This window comes from Bidens hawaiensis, unplaced genomic scaffold, assembly GCF_021521415.1.
Source record: "Bidens hawaiensis isolate Kalapana, Puna unplaced genomic scaffold, B.hawaiensis_p1.1 tig00019201_1, whole genome shotgun sequence".
Taxonomy (NCBI): Eukaryota; Viridiplantae; Streptophyta; class Magnoliopsida; order Asterales; family Asteraceae; genus Bidens; species Bidens hawaiensis.
In genome coordinates, this window is record NW_027492911.1 from 66,868 (window position 1) to 82,894 (window position 16,027).

Sequence of the window (16,027 nt, forward strand, 5' to 3'; positions counted from 1 at the left end):
AATGTTAAATGTTACGGGGGTTGAATGTGTTATAGACGAAATTTTTTCAGGCTTAGATATGCATGAAGTTGACCCAAACTTTTCAACAGAGGCAAAAAATTATTTTAACTTGAATTTTAAATTTATGTATGACTTTTATTTAAATAAATATGGGTCAAACATACACATGCCTACGCCGGGGGGGTCTTCATCAAGTTCAAGTGCTACTAGAGTACGAGATCCCATGATTAGCCTTATGAACACCGTTCGCAACGTAACGGCTAAAAAACAAAGGGGTAACACCCCTTCAAGCGAACTAGGAAGGTATAGTGCATATGATTACTCTACCGGTTTATCCGAAGAGGAATATGGCACTTTTGATGTTTTGGCTTGGTGGAAGGTAAAGGAAACTCAGTTTCCGATTCTTGCCACCATGGCCCGTGATTTACTAACCGTCCAAGCTTCTACGGTAGCTTCGGAATCCGCTTTTTCTCTTAGTGGCAGGGTAATATCGGTGAGAAGAACAAGACTAAATTCGGAGTCGGTGGAGATGTGCATTTGCTTAAAGGATCACTTGGACTCAATCGATCGTATTCAACACGTAACCACTCTCGAAGATGAAACACCACTTGATGTTCGAGTGCACGACGAACAAGAAGGCATTTCTACTAGTAATTCCGAGGAAGAAGTCGCTGCTCAATAATTACGACGAACAAGAAGGCTTTTCTAGAAATAATATGTCACAACTTTATATTTATAAGTTTAATGTTTTGTTAGTTTGTTTTTGAAGATTTTAAAACATGTAACATTTTTTTTTTTGAACTTCTTAAAGTAAATAAAATGAATTTTATGTTAATTGTTTTGTTTATTTTTCATGCTATACAAATACGAATCGTAGTTTAGAATCTAAATCGCAAACGAAAAACGAAAAAAAAAAAAAAATTTACACTGTAACCGGTTGGAACCGGTTACAGTGTAGGAACCGGTTTAGGAACCGGTAAGAACCGGTTCCATAGGTTAGGGGTCCGAGGGTGGGAGAACCGGTTCGGTTCCCTAACCGGTTCGACCCTGGAACCGGTTTAAAAGGGGATTTTGATTATAGGAACCGGTTAGAAACCGGTTCCGGTTCCTAATCCCAAACCGTTTTGAACATCTCTAAGTAAAGTACATTGGGGATTTGGGATGTTAGAAAGCCGTTGAAGCTGATTGAACCGTCTGAATCAAAGCAAGTTAGTCGAACAATTTATGTTACATGGTTTAGTGGTTTAAATGGTTCAGTCTGTACTTGAAATCGATCGTGTAATGTCAATACGAGCACGATTCTAAAATTAGGGAAGCTTGTTAGTTCATTGACTAAGTGCTTCGTTAAGCAAAATATTATCATCATGCTTGGTTGGAGATAATGAATTAGTTCTTAGATGTTGGCAGCAATGTTGTGTTTTGTATTCCTGGTGTAAATTAACTTTAGTGTAAAATGTTATGTGACCTTTTTTATCCTCATGGGACACAATAAAATTATTGTGACAGGATTTGCTGATTTTTATAAAAATAAACATGGCTAAAATTTACTTTCAAACCAAACACACATCTATGTGTCGTGGAAAAAAAAACTTTGATGCTCAGGATAAAGTGGATAATGGGAGAAAAACTTTTTTTTGTTAGATGTTGGAAGGGAAATTCAAATTTGTTAGTAGATTTCTTAGATTTTTTATGTTGGAAATTGAAAAAAATTGCTCGATTGCTTATCGTAGAAGTCAGATAGGGGAGCACATGGCCAAGATTGAAGGGATTCGCAATTGGTGAAGCTAGTGGCCAAGATTGAAGGGATTCAGTGGTATGATAATGAAGATGTTTGTGTTTGGGAGCTTGAGTTAAAATATGTTTCCGTGGTTAAGAAGTTCGGAATCATATTGACTGGGTCACTCTTTCATACGGTGGTTATCCAACAAGATGGAATCGATTTACCCCGAGGAAAGTAAATATTTTATGCATAAACGGTGCTTTTAAATCAATACTTACAAGACAATGTTGGATAAGGTATAGATGTGAATTCTTTATTATGCTTTTCATGTGATAAAGTGAGGGTATCAAGCATCTTTTGGGAGAGTGTTAGCTCGTAGAGAGAGTGTATAGTTGGCAATTTCAAAGTGGCTTAAGATGGATTTCTCTTTATCTAAAAAAACCTGGGGATTTACTCAATTGGCCGACAAGTGGTGGTAGCGTCGGAGTGGTGGCCGGCGGGGTGGTAGCGTCGGAGTGGTGCATAGAGTGGTGGCCGGAAAGGTAGCCGGCATCGGAGGTGATCTCGATCACAAAACAAACAAGAAAAGTGAGATGTAAAACATACCTAAGAGGCCGGCAAGTAAAATAAAACATACCGAAAAGAGATTTCCCGAAAAGTGGTGGCCGGCGAGTGGAGACGACGGCGAGGGTTTGGGAGAGAAGAGAGAGGTGTGAGATGCTGCAAAAAGATAGGGAAGAAGGATATATTTCCTGGCAAGTGAAAAACACTATTAGCGGCGACAGGTTTGTAAACAAACCCCAGCCGTTGGATCAAATCGGTTATCAACGGCCGAGATTTATTTATTATAATAAAAACGCGGATCAGGAGTTGTCGCCACTAAAGAGGGCGTCGCTGCTAATAGTGGCGCCACTAATACGCAAATTTCTTGTACTGTAGGATTGAGGAGTGTAATCGAGGCTATTCTGATGAATTCGTGGGGAATGCTATGAAGGATTCGAAATGAAACAATTTTTGGTAGTACAATAATCACAAAAGAGAATGTATTTTGATTCCATTATTTAATTTTTGTATAGTTGGTTTGGTAGTGGCAATAGAAAATTAAATTTGAATTGTGTAGAGTGGCTTAAGAGCCCTCTATTGTTGATGTAATTATGTTGGTTTCCGACTAGTTTCTTGCGACCGGTTGGTTTTTATATATTCTCCATTTTAGGTTGTTAGAAACAAAAAAAAATCTAAAGGGGGTGAAAAGTTATTTTTAATATAGAGAAAATTACTGAACGAGTCCCTGTGGTCTTTTAGTGGAGTCACATTTAGTCCCTATGAAAAAAAATGACCTGTTTGAATCCTTAAAGTTTAAAAATTGAATTGATTGAGTCCCGCAGCCTAACTGAGGTTAACAAAGCTGTTAAGTTGAAGGGTGTTTTTTCAATTCCCCTGTTATATCAAATTTACCCTATCTAAAATTCATTTACCCTAAAATCAAATTAACAGCCGTCATTGTCATTCTCCATCTTCATCATCGTTGTTCTTCTTCTTCGTTGGAGATGCTGATTGTAACCGCCAGTCTTGTATGGCTGACCGCAGCGTGTGATTGGGAGTTAACGTCTTATGTTGTAAACGTTGTTTTGTCACAGGTGATACGTTTTATCGTTCAAGCCATTTTTTTATAGTGCTATGTTCATATGTTAAACCATCAGCAGCAATGTGAGGGTCATCCATTATTTCCTATATTGACACATAAATCGAATTTGTAATAATAATCAATATATTATATCCTTTATATAAGCATATATTATTGTTATTATTATTATTATACCTGAACAATTGGACAATAAAAGTGACTAGAAGCATCGTTCTTGTTTTTCCCAGTATCAATAGGTCGTGTGTATTCAACCAGTATCAATATTATATAAACAATTATTACTTGAAATCCTATCGAATTGAGGAAGAAGAATAAACAGGTACTTAGGGCTCCAATTGAAGCCACTAGGGCTCCAATAGAAGCAACGACGAAGAAGAAGAAACAACAAGCATATGAAATATGAATTAGGGTTCATATGTTTAAGTTATAATTAAGGAGGCAGGGGCATAGCAGTAATTTAAAAGGTTTTTGGATGGAAAAACTAACCTCAATCTAATGGAGGGACTCAATCAGTTCAATTTTTAAACTTTAAGGATTCAAACATGTCATTTTTTTCACGGGCACTAAATGTGACTCCGTTAAAAAATCACAGGGACTCATTCCGTAATTTTCTCTTTAATATATTATTCTTAGATTTGTATGTGTCTAAAAATAAAGAAAAAGTTTTCAGATAAATCGGGTGAATGATAACAAATTCACTTTATATTCAATCATTAGTCCTCCATAATAAGTTGACTTCCTCCAAAATCAATAGAGATCAGTGTTACATAATTTCATTTTAAAAAGGGTGGAAATCAACACAACTTTAATAAAATTTACAAAACTAGAAAGGATCTCGTTAATCAAGGAAGTGGTCACATTTTTATCTTCTATTCACCATCTCTTATGCATGCATCATGCATGCATACATACATATACATACATACATATTTATCTTCTAGTGACCATCTCAGCATCTCTTATACATGCGTACGTAGTACGTACATGCATGCATGTATATATACATGATGCATACACACATGCATTGCATACATACATACATAAATAACAGTGTTTGAAATAAATTATACAATATAATTACAAAAATACTTTTTTCTTATTCAACATCTTGTTCATGTATATGATATTTCAAATAATGAAATATGCAAAAGGTTAATATTCTGGCATTTGAGTTTTCAAAAGATTAATGTTAATGCAAGCAGTGGAAATATATCAATTTATACCGAAGCAGTTTTCGAAGACCAGAAAGTGTCCGCTCCGTTGTAACTTCTACTCTTTGTCATTTTCAGTTTGATAACTTGGCTTTTGGATGTTTTCTCAGTTATACACTGGTTTGTTAAACATATTGGAAAGCTTTGACTTGTAGTTTATATATTCAAGACAATAACCTATGGGTTATATACTATCTTTAAAAAATTGATTCTTTTAAAAATTTGAATTTACTTGTTTTTTTAAAATATATAAAAGACTTAAATTGTCTCACAAAAAATTATTTCGTGTTTTATAAAAATGTTGAAGGTTTAAAGTTTCAAGTTTGTGTAGTTTTGTGAGGTATTAAGTCTTCAATTTTGTTTCATGTATATTTTAGTTTCACAATGGATTTGTTTCATAGATATATACTTTAGTCTTACAAAATTCTTTAGAAAGCTTTGTCAAATGATCTTTCATCATATGTCATCTCGTGTTTCTTGCTTGATATATTCTCTCTTAATCTCAGACTTGCTGATTTTGTTAAAATATAACGTAACAGATTGGAGTTCAACAAATCAATTTGTCTGATCGTCTCACAATCGACACACCATTAATTAATAACATATTGAGGATTTGAATTTTTTCAACTCAATTCCATAGTTAATCACTTAATCCCTATACTGATAGTCTAACAGGGATGTCAATGAGATGGGTTTAGGTAATTCCAACCACATACCCGACTATAAAAGCTTGTCACGAACTCGGCCCAAAATCTGCCCAGCGCCTATCCGGTATCGGGTCCATTTGTGAACATTTTTTCCAACCATTTGGAATAACTGTGTAATTAGTGAATTATAAGGACCAAGCGTGCAAAAACTGTAAACTATATGGACCAACCATGTGGTTAAGTAAACAAATATTTAAACAACATACACAAAAAGACAATATACGAATAATACAAATTAAATTTAATAAGATGCTCCGTTGGTCATAATCGTATAAAGAGGCTATCCTATCACTTTCATTTCCCCAATTTGAGAAAAAAAGTAAATAAAATACTGTATTTCTATTCTCACAAGCATTTAATTTTAAGAATTTAGAGTGTGGGGGTGTACCATTGTTTACGTGAGCGTAAAAGTTTCAAGATGGCTCATGGTCAGGTACACCGTGTCCTGTGGCCATGAATCGGGCATGAATAGAGACTATTCGGGCATGAATAGAGACCATGCTACTGTTATGGTAGGTATTTGACGGAGGAATATCCAATAAGATAAGACAATATTTTATTTAACAACCCACTCACATTTAAAAAACTTACGCCCTCCCCATATAAGTGTGAGCGTTATCTTTCAATGTGACGCTTACATGACACTAATAAGGCTGGTGGGTATAAATCAGTGGGCAACCCCCTCATTCAAATGAGGCCAGTGACCCCCCCCCCCCCCCCCTTTGAACAGTGGCATGAGGCCACAGACCATAGTCATGCTGGTCAATGGCCAATAGTTTTTTTTTTCTTTTTCAATTTTATAATATTAAATAATGGAATGGTGGAGAATGATGAAAACTTAGAGGAATAATCCATATCACTTGCTGAAGGGTGAGAAAAAAATGAGGGAGACAAAGCTAACATGGAACTGACTTGACGAATGAGGGTATATGGTTCATTAATACCTTTTAGCCTAACACCCAACCTAGGACACCCCATTTGTAGTTTTTAACGATAGATAAACATTATGAAAATGATCATGTTCGAAGTCTCGGTCAAAGATAAGTTTAAAAACGTGTTTCTAAGTACCTTAAGTATGGTATCAAATCCAAGGGAATTAGTGATCAATGCATTAAGGTTTACTTGATTTGTTAATGAAAATTATAAAGCTTGCAATGCTTATAGTTGATTTGTTTAAAAGGATTGTTTGATGTTAACGAATTTATGTTTAGTTCTAACAAGTATGTAAAATAAGATTATAACCATTCAGTTTTAAGTTTGGATGCTAGTCGTATAACCAAGTTCAAATTCCTTATTAGAAAATTAGATAAACAAGATAATAATTGTTTTCATAATCAAAGGGCAATAACTGACAAGAAATTCAACCAGTTGACCTAAAAGAGACTAAACAACCAATTAAGAACACCAGGCCAGGACTGCCAAACTTATAATCTCATAATCAAAATCTAAACGATTAAATTAAGAAAACTTAGACTTTGGCACTCTTTGATAGCAAATCAAAATCACAAATCATCCAATAGTAATGTAATACAAGAACCACAGATAATGTTTGTTTTATGGTTGGTCTTTATCTCAAATCACCACGAACTGCTACATAGGCGTAAAATCATATGCCCCATGGGTCGTAGAGTACTGACAAGACCATATAAATGCCAACATTTCTTCTTTCTAACTCGAGTCGTTTACATCATTTCTATATTGCAACATAAAACACCATAAACACATCAAAGTAACTAGATTCGATGGAAACCAATATTTTTTTTTTGGAACAACCAACCAAGTAACGCTGGGTACTCCATACGCGGCCTCCAATGGCTAAAGGTAGCCTGAGCTGGCCACGAGTCCGGACGGACGGAGCCCCTAGCGGTCCACCTATTGAGGGATTCCCCGAATAAAACCCGACCCCCACGCCCGCCAAACGGCACGACAGCGAGGAGCTGGTAAAACCGGGTGAGATCAGGACTCGAACCCTGGCAAGCCAGGGTCATCCCTCATATCTCCCATATAAATTGATGAAAACCAATATTAAAATGTGTATTTTAACCCCGAAAAATGTATCATATTAACCAACTCATCATAATACATGTACCAAAGACGTGTATTTAGATTAAATTTTCAGTTTAGACAAAATATTATTCAAGTTATTATTACCTATTTACAAGACTATAACTAAAAAAGCTTGAACCGAGTTAAACTTTAAATCGAATCTTACTGAGTTTTGTCAAACACGAGCAAAACCCGAGTTTTGTAGGCCTCGAATTCGACTGCCTTTTTTTTAATAGCAAATTTGTTTCTACCAAAAATCATTTACCAATATTTGCAAGGATTCAAACCCACCACCTTCATTTTCGAATTCGACTAGCTTGAGCTCCTAACAATACTCTAGATGTGAAAATGTGTCATATACAATAACAATAATAATACAAAATACTAAGTTATAATAATTATATGTTAATAATAATAATAGTCTTGTAATTGCCTAATTGGTATTGCTGTTATAGTACCAAATGGACTAACCTTTATTTTAAGTAGTCTTAAATAATAAAATAATTAATAATACATATATATTTAAGTTTTGGTTGGCAAACGCTTTATGTTTATTGTCACAATATTAATATTATTAGAAGTTCTATATTTTGTTTTTATTTAATCTGTCTTGTTACTAAACAATTTAGTGAGAAATACTTTTTATCATCCGGATATCCCATTGATTACAACTAGATTTAGGTACTACTTAAAGTATTCATGGGTTATGACGTACCATGGTCCTTCTATCAACTCCGTTGTTTCTTCTAGGAAAATTAAAACAAAATACAGAAATCGAAAAACAAAAATTTCAACTTTAATTCAATTTGAGCCTAGAGCCTAAAACTATTCCACATCGACGTATACGAATCCTTAATTAACACTGTTTAAACTTTAAACACAAAATTAAATAACCTGTAAAACTATACGTTATTTAATAAAATATGTAGTTTAATAATCTTTCAGAGCCGACGAAGTAAAACTTGGAGTGAATTCACCGACAAATTTTAGGGTCCACTATCAATTATTTAAGCCTAGAAATAGAAATAAAAAATAAATGTATTTTAAATTATTATTCACCATGAAATATTAATATCGTTTAATAATAAATAAAAAATATATGTATCTTTTTAAATCAGATATTATATCTGAAAATGATAAAATAATTAAAAGTTGAAATCACACACGGACTTACTGACCAATGTATGATATGTTGATGTGTAACTTTCTATATATGAACATGTTTGGGGTTTGAGGTTATTAGTTGGTTATATAACGTGTAATCTTGCTTTGGTTACTAATGCAGCGTGTCATTATTTTCAAGGTGTTTTAAGTCGATGGTTGAGTGAATACTAGGTCTTTGGAAAGACTATAGACCACCAAAGTTCCGTAAAAGCCGCTTACGTTAAAGTGCCACATTAGTATGTTGTTTATTGTAATTCATTACAATGCTATGAGTTTTTGCTAAATTTATGAATGAGTAAAGTTTTATACGATATATATAGAGAAATACGACTTCTAGTATTATCAAAAAGACAATGATAACGACTTTTTTGTCACACGAAATATTTTTATCACGTCATTTCAAAGGTGTTACAGCTAAATTTACGTATTGCTTTACGTCTCGTTAATTTAATTTGTATTTAAATTGTAAAAAAGTTAAAAAAAAATCATAAAGGTACCCAGTGTCAATCTTTCGACATCATACATCCTTCTCTGCACCACCTATTTCTTCTTTGTGGCAAATCCAAATCAAGCCGCCTCCCCTCCCCTGCCTCACACTATCAATGCTCTACACCACCCGCTCCCTCATTCATTGACACCGAGTACCCTAAGGTCTTGTTCGTTTCAAGGATTTGGAAGGAATTCTAAAGAATGAGATTGTAAATCCCATGAATTAATATGTTCATTTCATTAAATGAAAGCATGAGAATGGAAACTAAATCTCATACTAAATCCCATCAAATCTCACCTATTTTATAAGGATTGTTATGGAAAGTAAAAACCCCTCAAAAAAAATTCGAAAAAATTAATAAAAAAATCATAACTCAAAATATAAATCAAAAACGAAAAATGTGAAAAAGAACTAAAACGTTTCCCTCGTTCTTCAAAAAAAAAAAAAACCGAGAATGAAGAAGATTTCAATTCCAATACATATTAACCAACCAAACACATGATAGGAATTCTCAAACATTCCATTCCATTCCAATTCCAATTACAAATCCTTTAAAAAAGTCCGTGAAACGAACGCGCACTAAGATTAACTTTTATTTCATCTAATAACAAAAACTTTCATAAGCAAACACATATTTCTCAATTTCAAATCTTGCTTCAAACCTCCATAAACATTCACATGAATTTAATCATCATATTTATTCCGGACAAACATAAACTGAGAAAAATTTACTCCATATTCACACACCCAATAATTAGAACTCCATAACAAAAATACCAAAAGACAAACCCACCCTTCAAAACCACACATCTTACTTTATGTTACCCCTCATACCTTGAAGGGTAAAATGGTAATTTGTGGATCAACAGTGTCGGTTACTCATCTCGTTTTTCTTTTTCCACCAAACAAAATCAAACAAATAAAGTGTCACTTGCAATTGCATACAATACAATCGAACACAATAAAGTTGATGATGCAGTAAGACTCGTGCACACACACGCACCAAGTTAACCCTTGGTTCGATCGATCAAGCTCAAATTGATCGATCTTTTCAAAAACCCAGTTCGCATTAACCCCTGCCGGTGCTCTTTCACTTCCACTTTCGTCGAATTCGTTACCCAATTTTGTAAATAAAACCTCGAAAACCTAATAAATGGAGTTGTACGGACGGACCACAGCGGATCATATTCAGCAAGATACTGGGTTTGAAGGTAATGGGTTCTCATTTTTGGGTTCAGATATTGATTTTGTTGGTGGGTGATTTAGGGTTTTGGAATTTGAACAATGTACGGTGTTTTATTATTGATTGGTATTGTTTTCGTGTAATTTGGGGAATGTGTGTAGAATCGATGAGGCGGTTGGGGTTATTGGGTGTTAGAGGAGGGGAGTATTATCCCGAGAGACCCGGAATGGCGGATTGTGCTTATTATATGAGGACTGGAACTTGTGGATATGGTACCAAGTGCAGATATAATCATCCTCCCGATCGGAGTAGCTCGGTAATGGTTTGATCCTTTTTTGTTAGTTATCGTGTTCTGTTAATAATGGTTTTAAATTATTTTGTTATTATTCTAAATTAGGGCATGAAATTAGAGCGCGTATAAACCGTTAAATGATTAACTTGAAGCTTGTATAAGTTATGATTTTGATGCTTATTATTAGGCTGGAGGTGCATAAAAATATTTATTATGATTGAAAATAAGGGCATGAAATATTTATTAGGCTGGCAATAGAATAAATAGATTTAAGTTATTGATATGCATATGTTTTTAATCTAACTACTAGACTCCTTGAAATGAAACAGAGCGCGTATAAACTGTTCACTAATTAAAAACAGAGCACGTATAAAGCATAAACTGTTAAATCATCAATTTGAAGTTTCTGTAAGTTATGATTTTGATGGTTATTATTAGGCTGGAGGTGCTGCAAGGGCTGCGGGAATGGGAGCTTATCCAGAGCGACCTGGAGAACCTTCTTGTCAGGTATACTTTATTAATTCAACTTCTGCGTTAACTCTGTTTGATTGTGTTAATTTGTGAATGTGCAGTATTATTTAAGAACAGGCACCTGTAAGTTTGGTGCATCCTGTAAGTTTAACCATCCAAGACACACGGGTGGATCTTTGAGTAACGTGCCACTAAATACTTATGGATATCCATTACGACCGGTAACTATTGTAAACCATATTTCTTTATTCCTGTTCGTGTGCACGAATTTTAAAGGTGTAAACTTTGTATGTATCAAAACAGGAAGAGAAAGAATGCTCCTACTATTTGAAAACGGGGCAGTGCAAATTTGGTATAGCTTGTAAATTCCACCACCCTCAACCAGCTGGCGAGTCAATACCGCCAGTAGCATCTGCACGTCCATTTTATTCAACAGTGCAGTCCCCCTCACCTGAACAGTATGTGGGCCCATCAGCCCCCTCGTTTAGGGTTGCAAGGCCGCCACTAGTACCCGGTTCATACCCGCCAGGTGCTTATGGTCCTATATTACTCTCACCTGGCATGGTTCCTTTACCAAATTGGAGTCCTTATTCGGTAAGAAAGAATATTATTTTGTAACTTACTAGCTTACACTCGCATATTTAGTTATTGTGTTAAAATTTTATGAGTTGCAGGGACGTGTGAGCCCGGCTTTGTCTCCGGGTGCTCAACCTTCTGTATATGGAGTGAATACTTCGGGCACATCTTTTGCAGCACAATATCGGCCCTTGACACCCGGCCCGATAAGTAGTGGTCAAACTGAAAAGATATTTCCAGAAAGACCTGGTCAACCTGAATGTCAATACTACATGAAAACTGGTGATTGTAAGTTTGGAGCGTCTTGCAAGTTTCATCATCCGCCAGATTGGGCAATAACAAAGGATAATTGTGTGCTTAGCCCTCTCGGGTTTCCTCTGCGCCCGGTAAGCCTGTTATAATATTCCTATTACTTACAAGATCATGTTCATGTCAGTGAACTGAGTTTATGATATTAAGTATGTGTGAGGAGTACACTGATGATTTTTGATTGCACTGATTAGCATTGAAATTAAAATCTTATTGATATAAAGATGATGTAGTTTATGAAAATTGGTAAGTTTCTTTTGAAGTTGGCTAACTTTCTTGGGCATGAAAAGCTGATTCATGTGTTATGTGTGAGTGTAATACCAACCACTTCCAAAACCCCATAAAACTTACATTGTATGTATAATATATGCATATTTGTGTGTGTATAATATATATGTATATGTGTGTGTGCATGTATATATACGTGTGTGTATATGTATATATTTATATGTGTATATATTTACAAAAGACTAATTTATTGCGAGAACAAAAAGGTTTGAAGCTAAATTGTTTATGTTTTTCTATCAATGGTTGATATTTTTTAAAACTTTTACTTCTTACATGCAAATGTCTATTTTATGTACATAACAAAACCATTAAACTAATTGGCCATATTTTTTTTTATCTTTAAACGTTTAGGTTAGGTTATTTGTAGGATGTATGCCCGCACATGATTTACGAGTGCAGGTTCTATATTTAGAAATTTTGTTTATATATTTTTTAGAATGCTAGAAGAGATGAATAATCATTGCATTGTACCGTTTTCCTGTAATTAAAATTTTTTAAATCTGAAAAATATATGATTTATTTTCTTCTTTCTATTCTTGTAAATAAGTGTCTTTTGCATAGAATCCTATATCTATATATATTGAGGCAGAGAGAGACATGTGGTTCAGAACCAACAGTATGTTGTGAACCGCATAATGCATTTGTATCTACTGCATTGTATGTGATACACAAGACGTTCATTTAACCATAAAATACGATTTCCTTTAGACTAAAATAAACTTTGTGAGTGAACTTGAACAGGGGGTAGAGCCATGCAACTTTTACATGCAAAACGGACACTGTAAGTTCGGGCGCACCTGCAAATTTGACCACCCGCTTCCGGGTGCGGTTAGCTATGGACCGACATCTGACATACCAATCACACCATACATGACCATGGCTTCTTCGGGTTCATTCTCAGAATGGTCCCAAATGGATCCTCATTCAAGTAGTTCAGTTGGTTTGATGTTTCCCCCAGGTCAAACAAGTTCCACCAGTGAAGTGCAGCTCTCGGGTCAAAGTCAAAGTCAGAGTCAAAGTTCTTCTCAAACAAGGTAGTTGAAGATGGCGATTTAGATATGACCCGGGTTCCACGTGGTGCTGCATTTTTCAGGTGTTACATAGTAAGATAAATATATATAATATGTGAAGTGTGTTGTATGAAGTATGGTGCATGTTTGTGAAGCATTATTTATATTTATATTTATATTTATATTTAATATTATATTTATGTATAGCAAATATCTCTGCTAATACTGAGTCTGTGTAACTTGAAATTTATGACACTTTTGGTTGCATTTGTCTAGTTTGGAAATAAAAGGATGAGCCACAAGGCTTCTAACCTCTATGAATGCAACTTCTAATTATTGAACTTTTTTGTAAGGTTGTTGATTTTATTCTAAATGATTTGTGTATACTAAATAATTCTGTTTATTATTTGGTGTATCTTTTATATATAAATCCAACAAACAGATATCCTACAAGCACAAGGATACACAGAATACAACTTTTGACATATGAACTGTGTTTGATTGGATTGAGTGAGATGATACCTAAGGAATATGGTATTACATTCTATAGGCTAAACCGAAGGCAACTTTTTATGTGTTTGATTGGACGGTATATGATGTCACATAAGGAATATAAGTATTTACTTTCCATCATAAACCACAACAAACAGAATTTTCTATTGCACAATAGAAAATTCTTAAAACAGTTCATTTTAAGAGGGGTTTCACATTTGTTCCAAAAATTTTGAAAAATCCCAAAAAGTCCTACTCAAAACTCATGGAGCCGCGATATTTGGATTCGTGCCGTGAGTTTTCGTTATCCAATAAGATTATGTCACGTGTTTGATGTATGACATGATCCGTAAGATTTCAAACCAAATTCGTCGGATCCGTGAGTTTTGATACAAAAATCGTCTCCTTGAAAACAATATTCTCCATGATGTTTCACCATGCTTTTGTCTTCTCCGAAGTTTTTGAAAAAAATTGAATCCACCTCATTCCATCATTGATTCACCACCACCACCACCACCACTTGCCGGATACGGGAGAAGATGACGGAATTGATGCAGACAACGAAGAAGACGACGGAGTTGTGTTTGGAAGACGGCGGAGTTGATGGTGGTCATGGGTTTTTTGTTGGGTCTGGCTCGTCGGAGGAGGTGGTGGTGGTGAATCAATGGTGGAATGAGGTGGATTCAAAGTTTTTTTTCCAAAACTCATGGAGGAGACAAAAGCATGGTGAAAGATCATGAAGAAGATTGTTTTCAAAGGCACGGTTTTGGTTTCAAAACTCACGGATCCGACAGATTTGGTTTGAAATCTCACGGGTGGGGTCAAACAAACATGTGGCATAATATTAGTGGCTAGCGAAAACTCACGACACGAACCCAAATGTCACGGCTTCGTGAGTTTTGAGTAGGACTTTTTGTGATTTTTCAAAACTTTTGGGCTAAATTAAGAATCTCTCTTAAATTAGATTATTCTGAGAATTTTCTCATTGCATAATCGTCTTTAAAAATCAATAGGAAATTATATATTGGATATTGTTAGCAATAATATGCACAATCGTCTTTAAAGATTAAAACTAAATTATATATTTGATATAGTTAGGAATAATACAGACTGCATCTTATTTTTTTGAACGACGGTGTAGTCGGTTTCAGTGGCATGTCTCTTCATAGCACGTGTATATATCCATACTTGAAAATAGAGTTACAGCTGTCTATTGTTAGTTTGACACTCGAGCATAACACCAAGCACAGCAGCGGACCTACGTCGGAGCCCCCGGGTTGACGTGCACCCGATGATTTTTGAAAATTTCGTAGAAATGATATAGAAAAATTTCAGTAAGCCCATGTAAGAATTTTAGAAGTGAACCTATATCAACAAGCTTAAAGTTGGTGCAACGACCTTCCTCTATTTCTCTCTAGTTAAGTAACATAGGTTCGAAAATCGAAACTTGCTGCTTCTATTATATTACATTTTTTTTCATCTTTTTACTTAGTTATGGTTTTACAAAAAAAAAAAAAAAAAAGACCGTTTACTCAATCACTATATACATCTGCCTTCACCAAAACCAAACCATCCTAAAAGACTAAAGCCTTTTGTTTATTTTGTATTTCTTATACTTTTTATACTTGATCAAATGTTGATTCTTAAATCAGAATCCTGTGTTCTTTGAATATCAATCTAAAAGTTGTGATTTAGCTTTGTTAAAACTTGATACTTTGGGCTAATGGAAGGACTACATATAACAAGTTATTCGCATTTGTGTACTCATCTTCATCAAAGAATACTCCTTAGATAGTTGAATTGGAAGACCCTTCATCAAACCGTGTGGAAACCAATTTCATCTTATCACCCTAATAATAGATATGATATTAGAAGACCCTATTTGAACATATATCCATGTCAACCACAAGGTCAAGATTTTTCACAGCGATTGTTTGGTAATAAGTTAAGGCATTTTGTTCATGAATAGTTCATTGGATTTCATGATTGGTTATGTATAGTGCAAAAAAAGGATAAGGCATATTGCTTGGTTTGTTACTTGTTTAAGGAAAGTGATCAACAAAGTGCATTTGTGACAAAGGATATCAAGGTTAGGACAAAAAAAAGTAGAAATCAATGGTCATGTGCGTTTTCTTGTTATCTTTTTATGACTTCGTATTGTATTACTACATCTCGACCCGACCCGACCGGCCCGGCAATTTTAACGGTTGGTTGTGAGAAATTTGAAAACCGAAAAAATGTGAGCAAAGTGGAAAATATTTCCGGGTCCGCCACTGACCAGGCTGTTTCAGGAGGAAGCCAATTAACTTATAAAACCCCTTGACTTGCCTACCTAGAGAAATGTTTACAATTGCAAGGTTCGAATTTAGGTCTCCACAGTAGAAGTTTAGAGAAACCGACTGGGCGACCAGAAGGTCTACTAA

At 34.9% G+C, this 16,027-nt stretch overlaps 1 protein-coding gene across 1 annotated transcript; it reads left to right on the forward strand.

Annotated features, from left to right (window-relative positions):
• Positions 1 to 10,002: 10,002 nt before the first annotated feature.
• LOC143557832 (zinc finger CCCH domain-containing protein 32-like) lies at positions 10,003 to 13,262 on the forward strand. Its single transcript, XM_077046807.1, has 7 exons — positions 10,003 to 10,194; positions 10,328 to 10,482; positions 10,897 to 10,965; positions 11,031 to 11,150; positions 11,233 to 11,523; positions 11,604 to 11,891; positions 12,844 to 13,262. Exons 1-7 carry the CDS (start codon positions 10,137 to 10,139, stop codon positions 13,138 to 13,140), a joined length of 1,278 nt encoding a protein of 425 aa, XP_076902922.1. The 5' UTR covers positions 10,003 to 10,136; the 3' UTR covers positions 13,141 to 13,262.
• The last annotated feature ends 2,765 nt before the right edge of the window (positions 13,263 to 16,027 follow it).

Coding starts and splice junctions, on each gene's coding strand:
- LOC143557832 (XM_077046807.1), top strand. CDS start 10,137: ATGGAGTTGTACGGACGGACCACAGCGGATCATATTCAGCAAGATACT. Junction 10,195..10,327: donor GCAAGATACTGGGTTTGAAG/GTAATGGGTTCT, acceptor GAATGTGTGTAG/AATCGATGAGGCGGTTGGGG. Junction 11,892..12,843: donor TCGGGTTTCCTCTGCGCCCG/GTAAGCCTGTTA, acceptor GAACTTGAACAG/GGGGTAGAGCCATGCAACTT.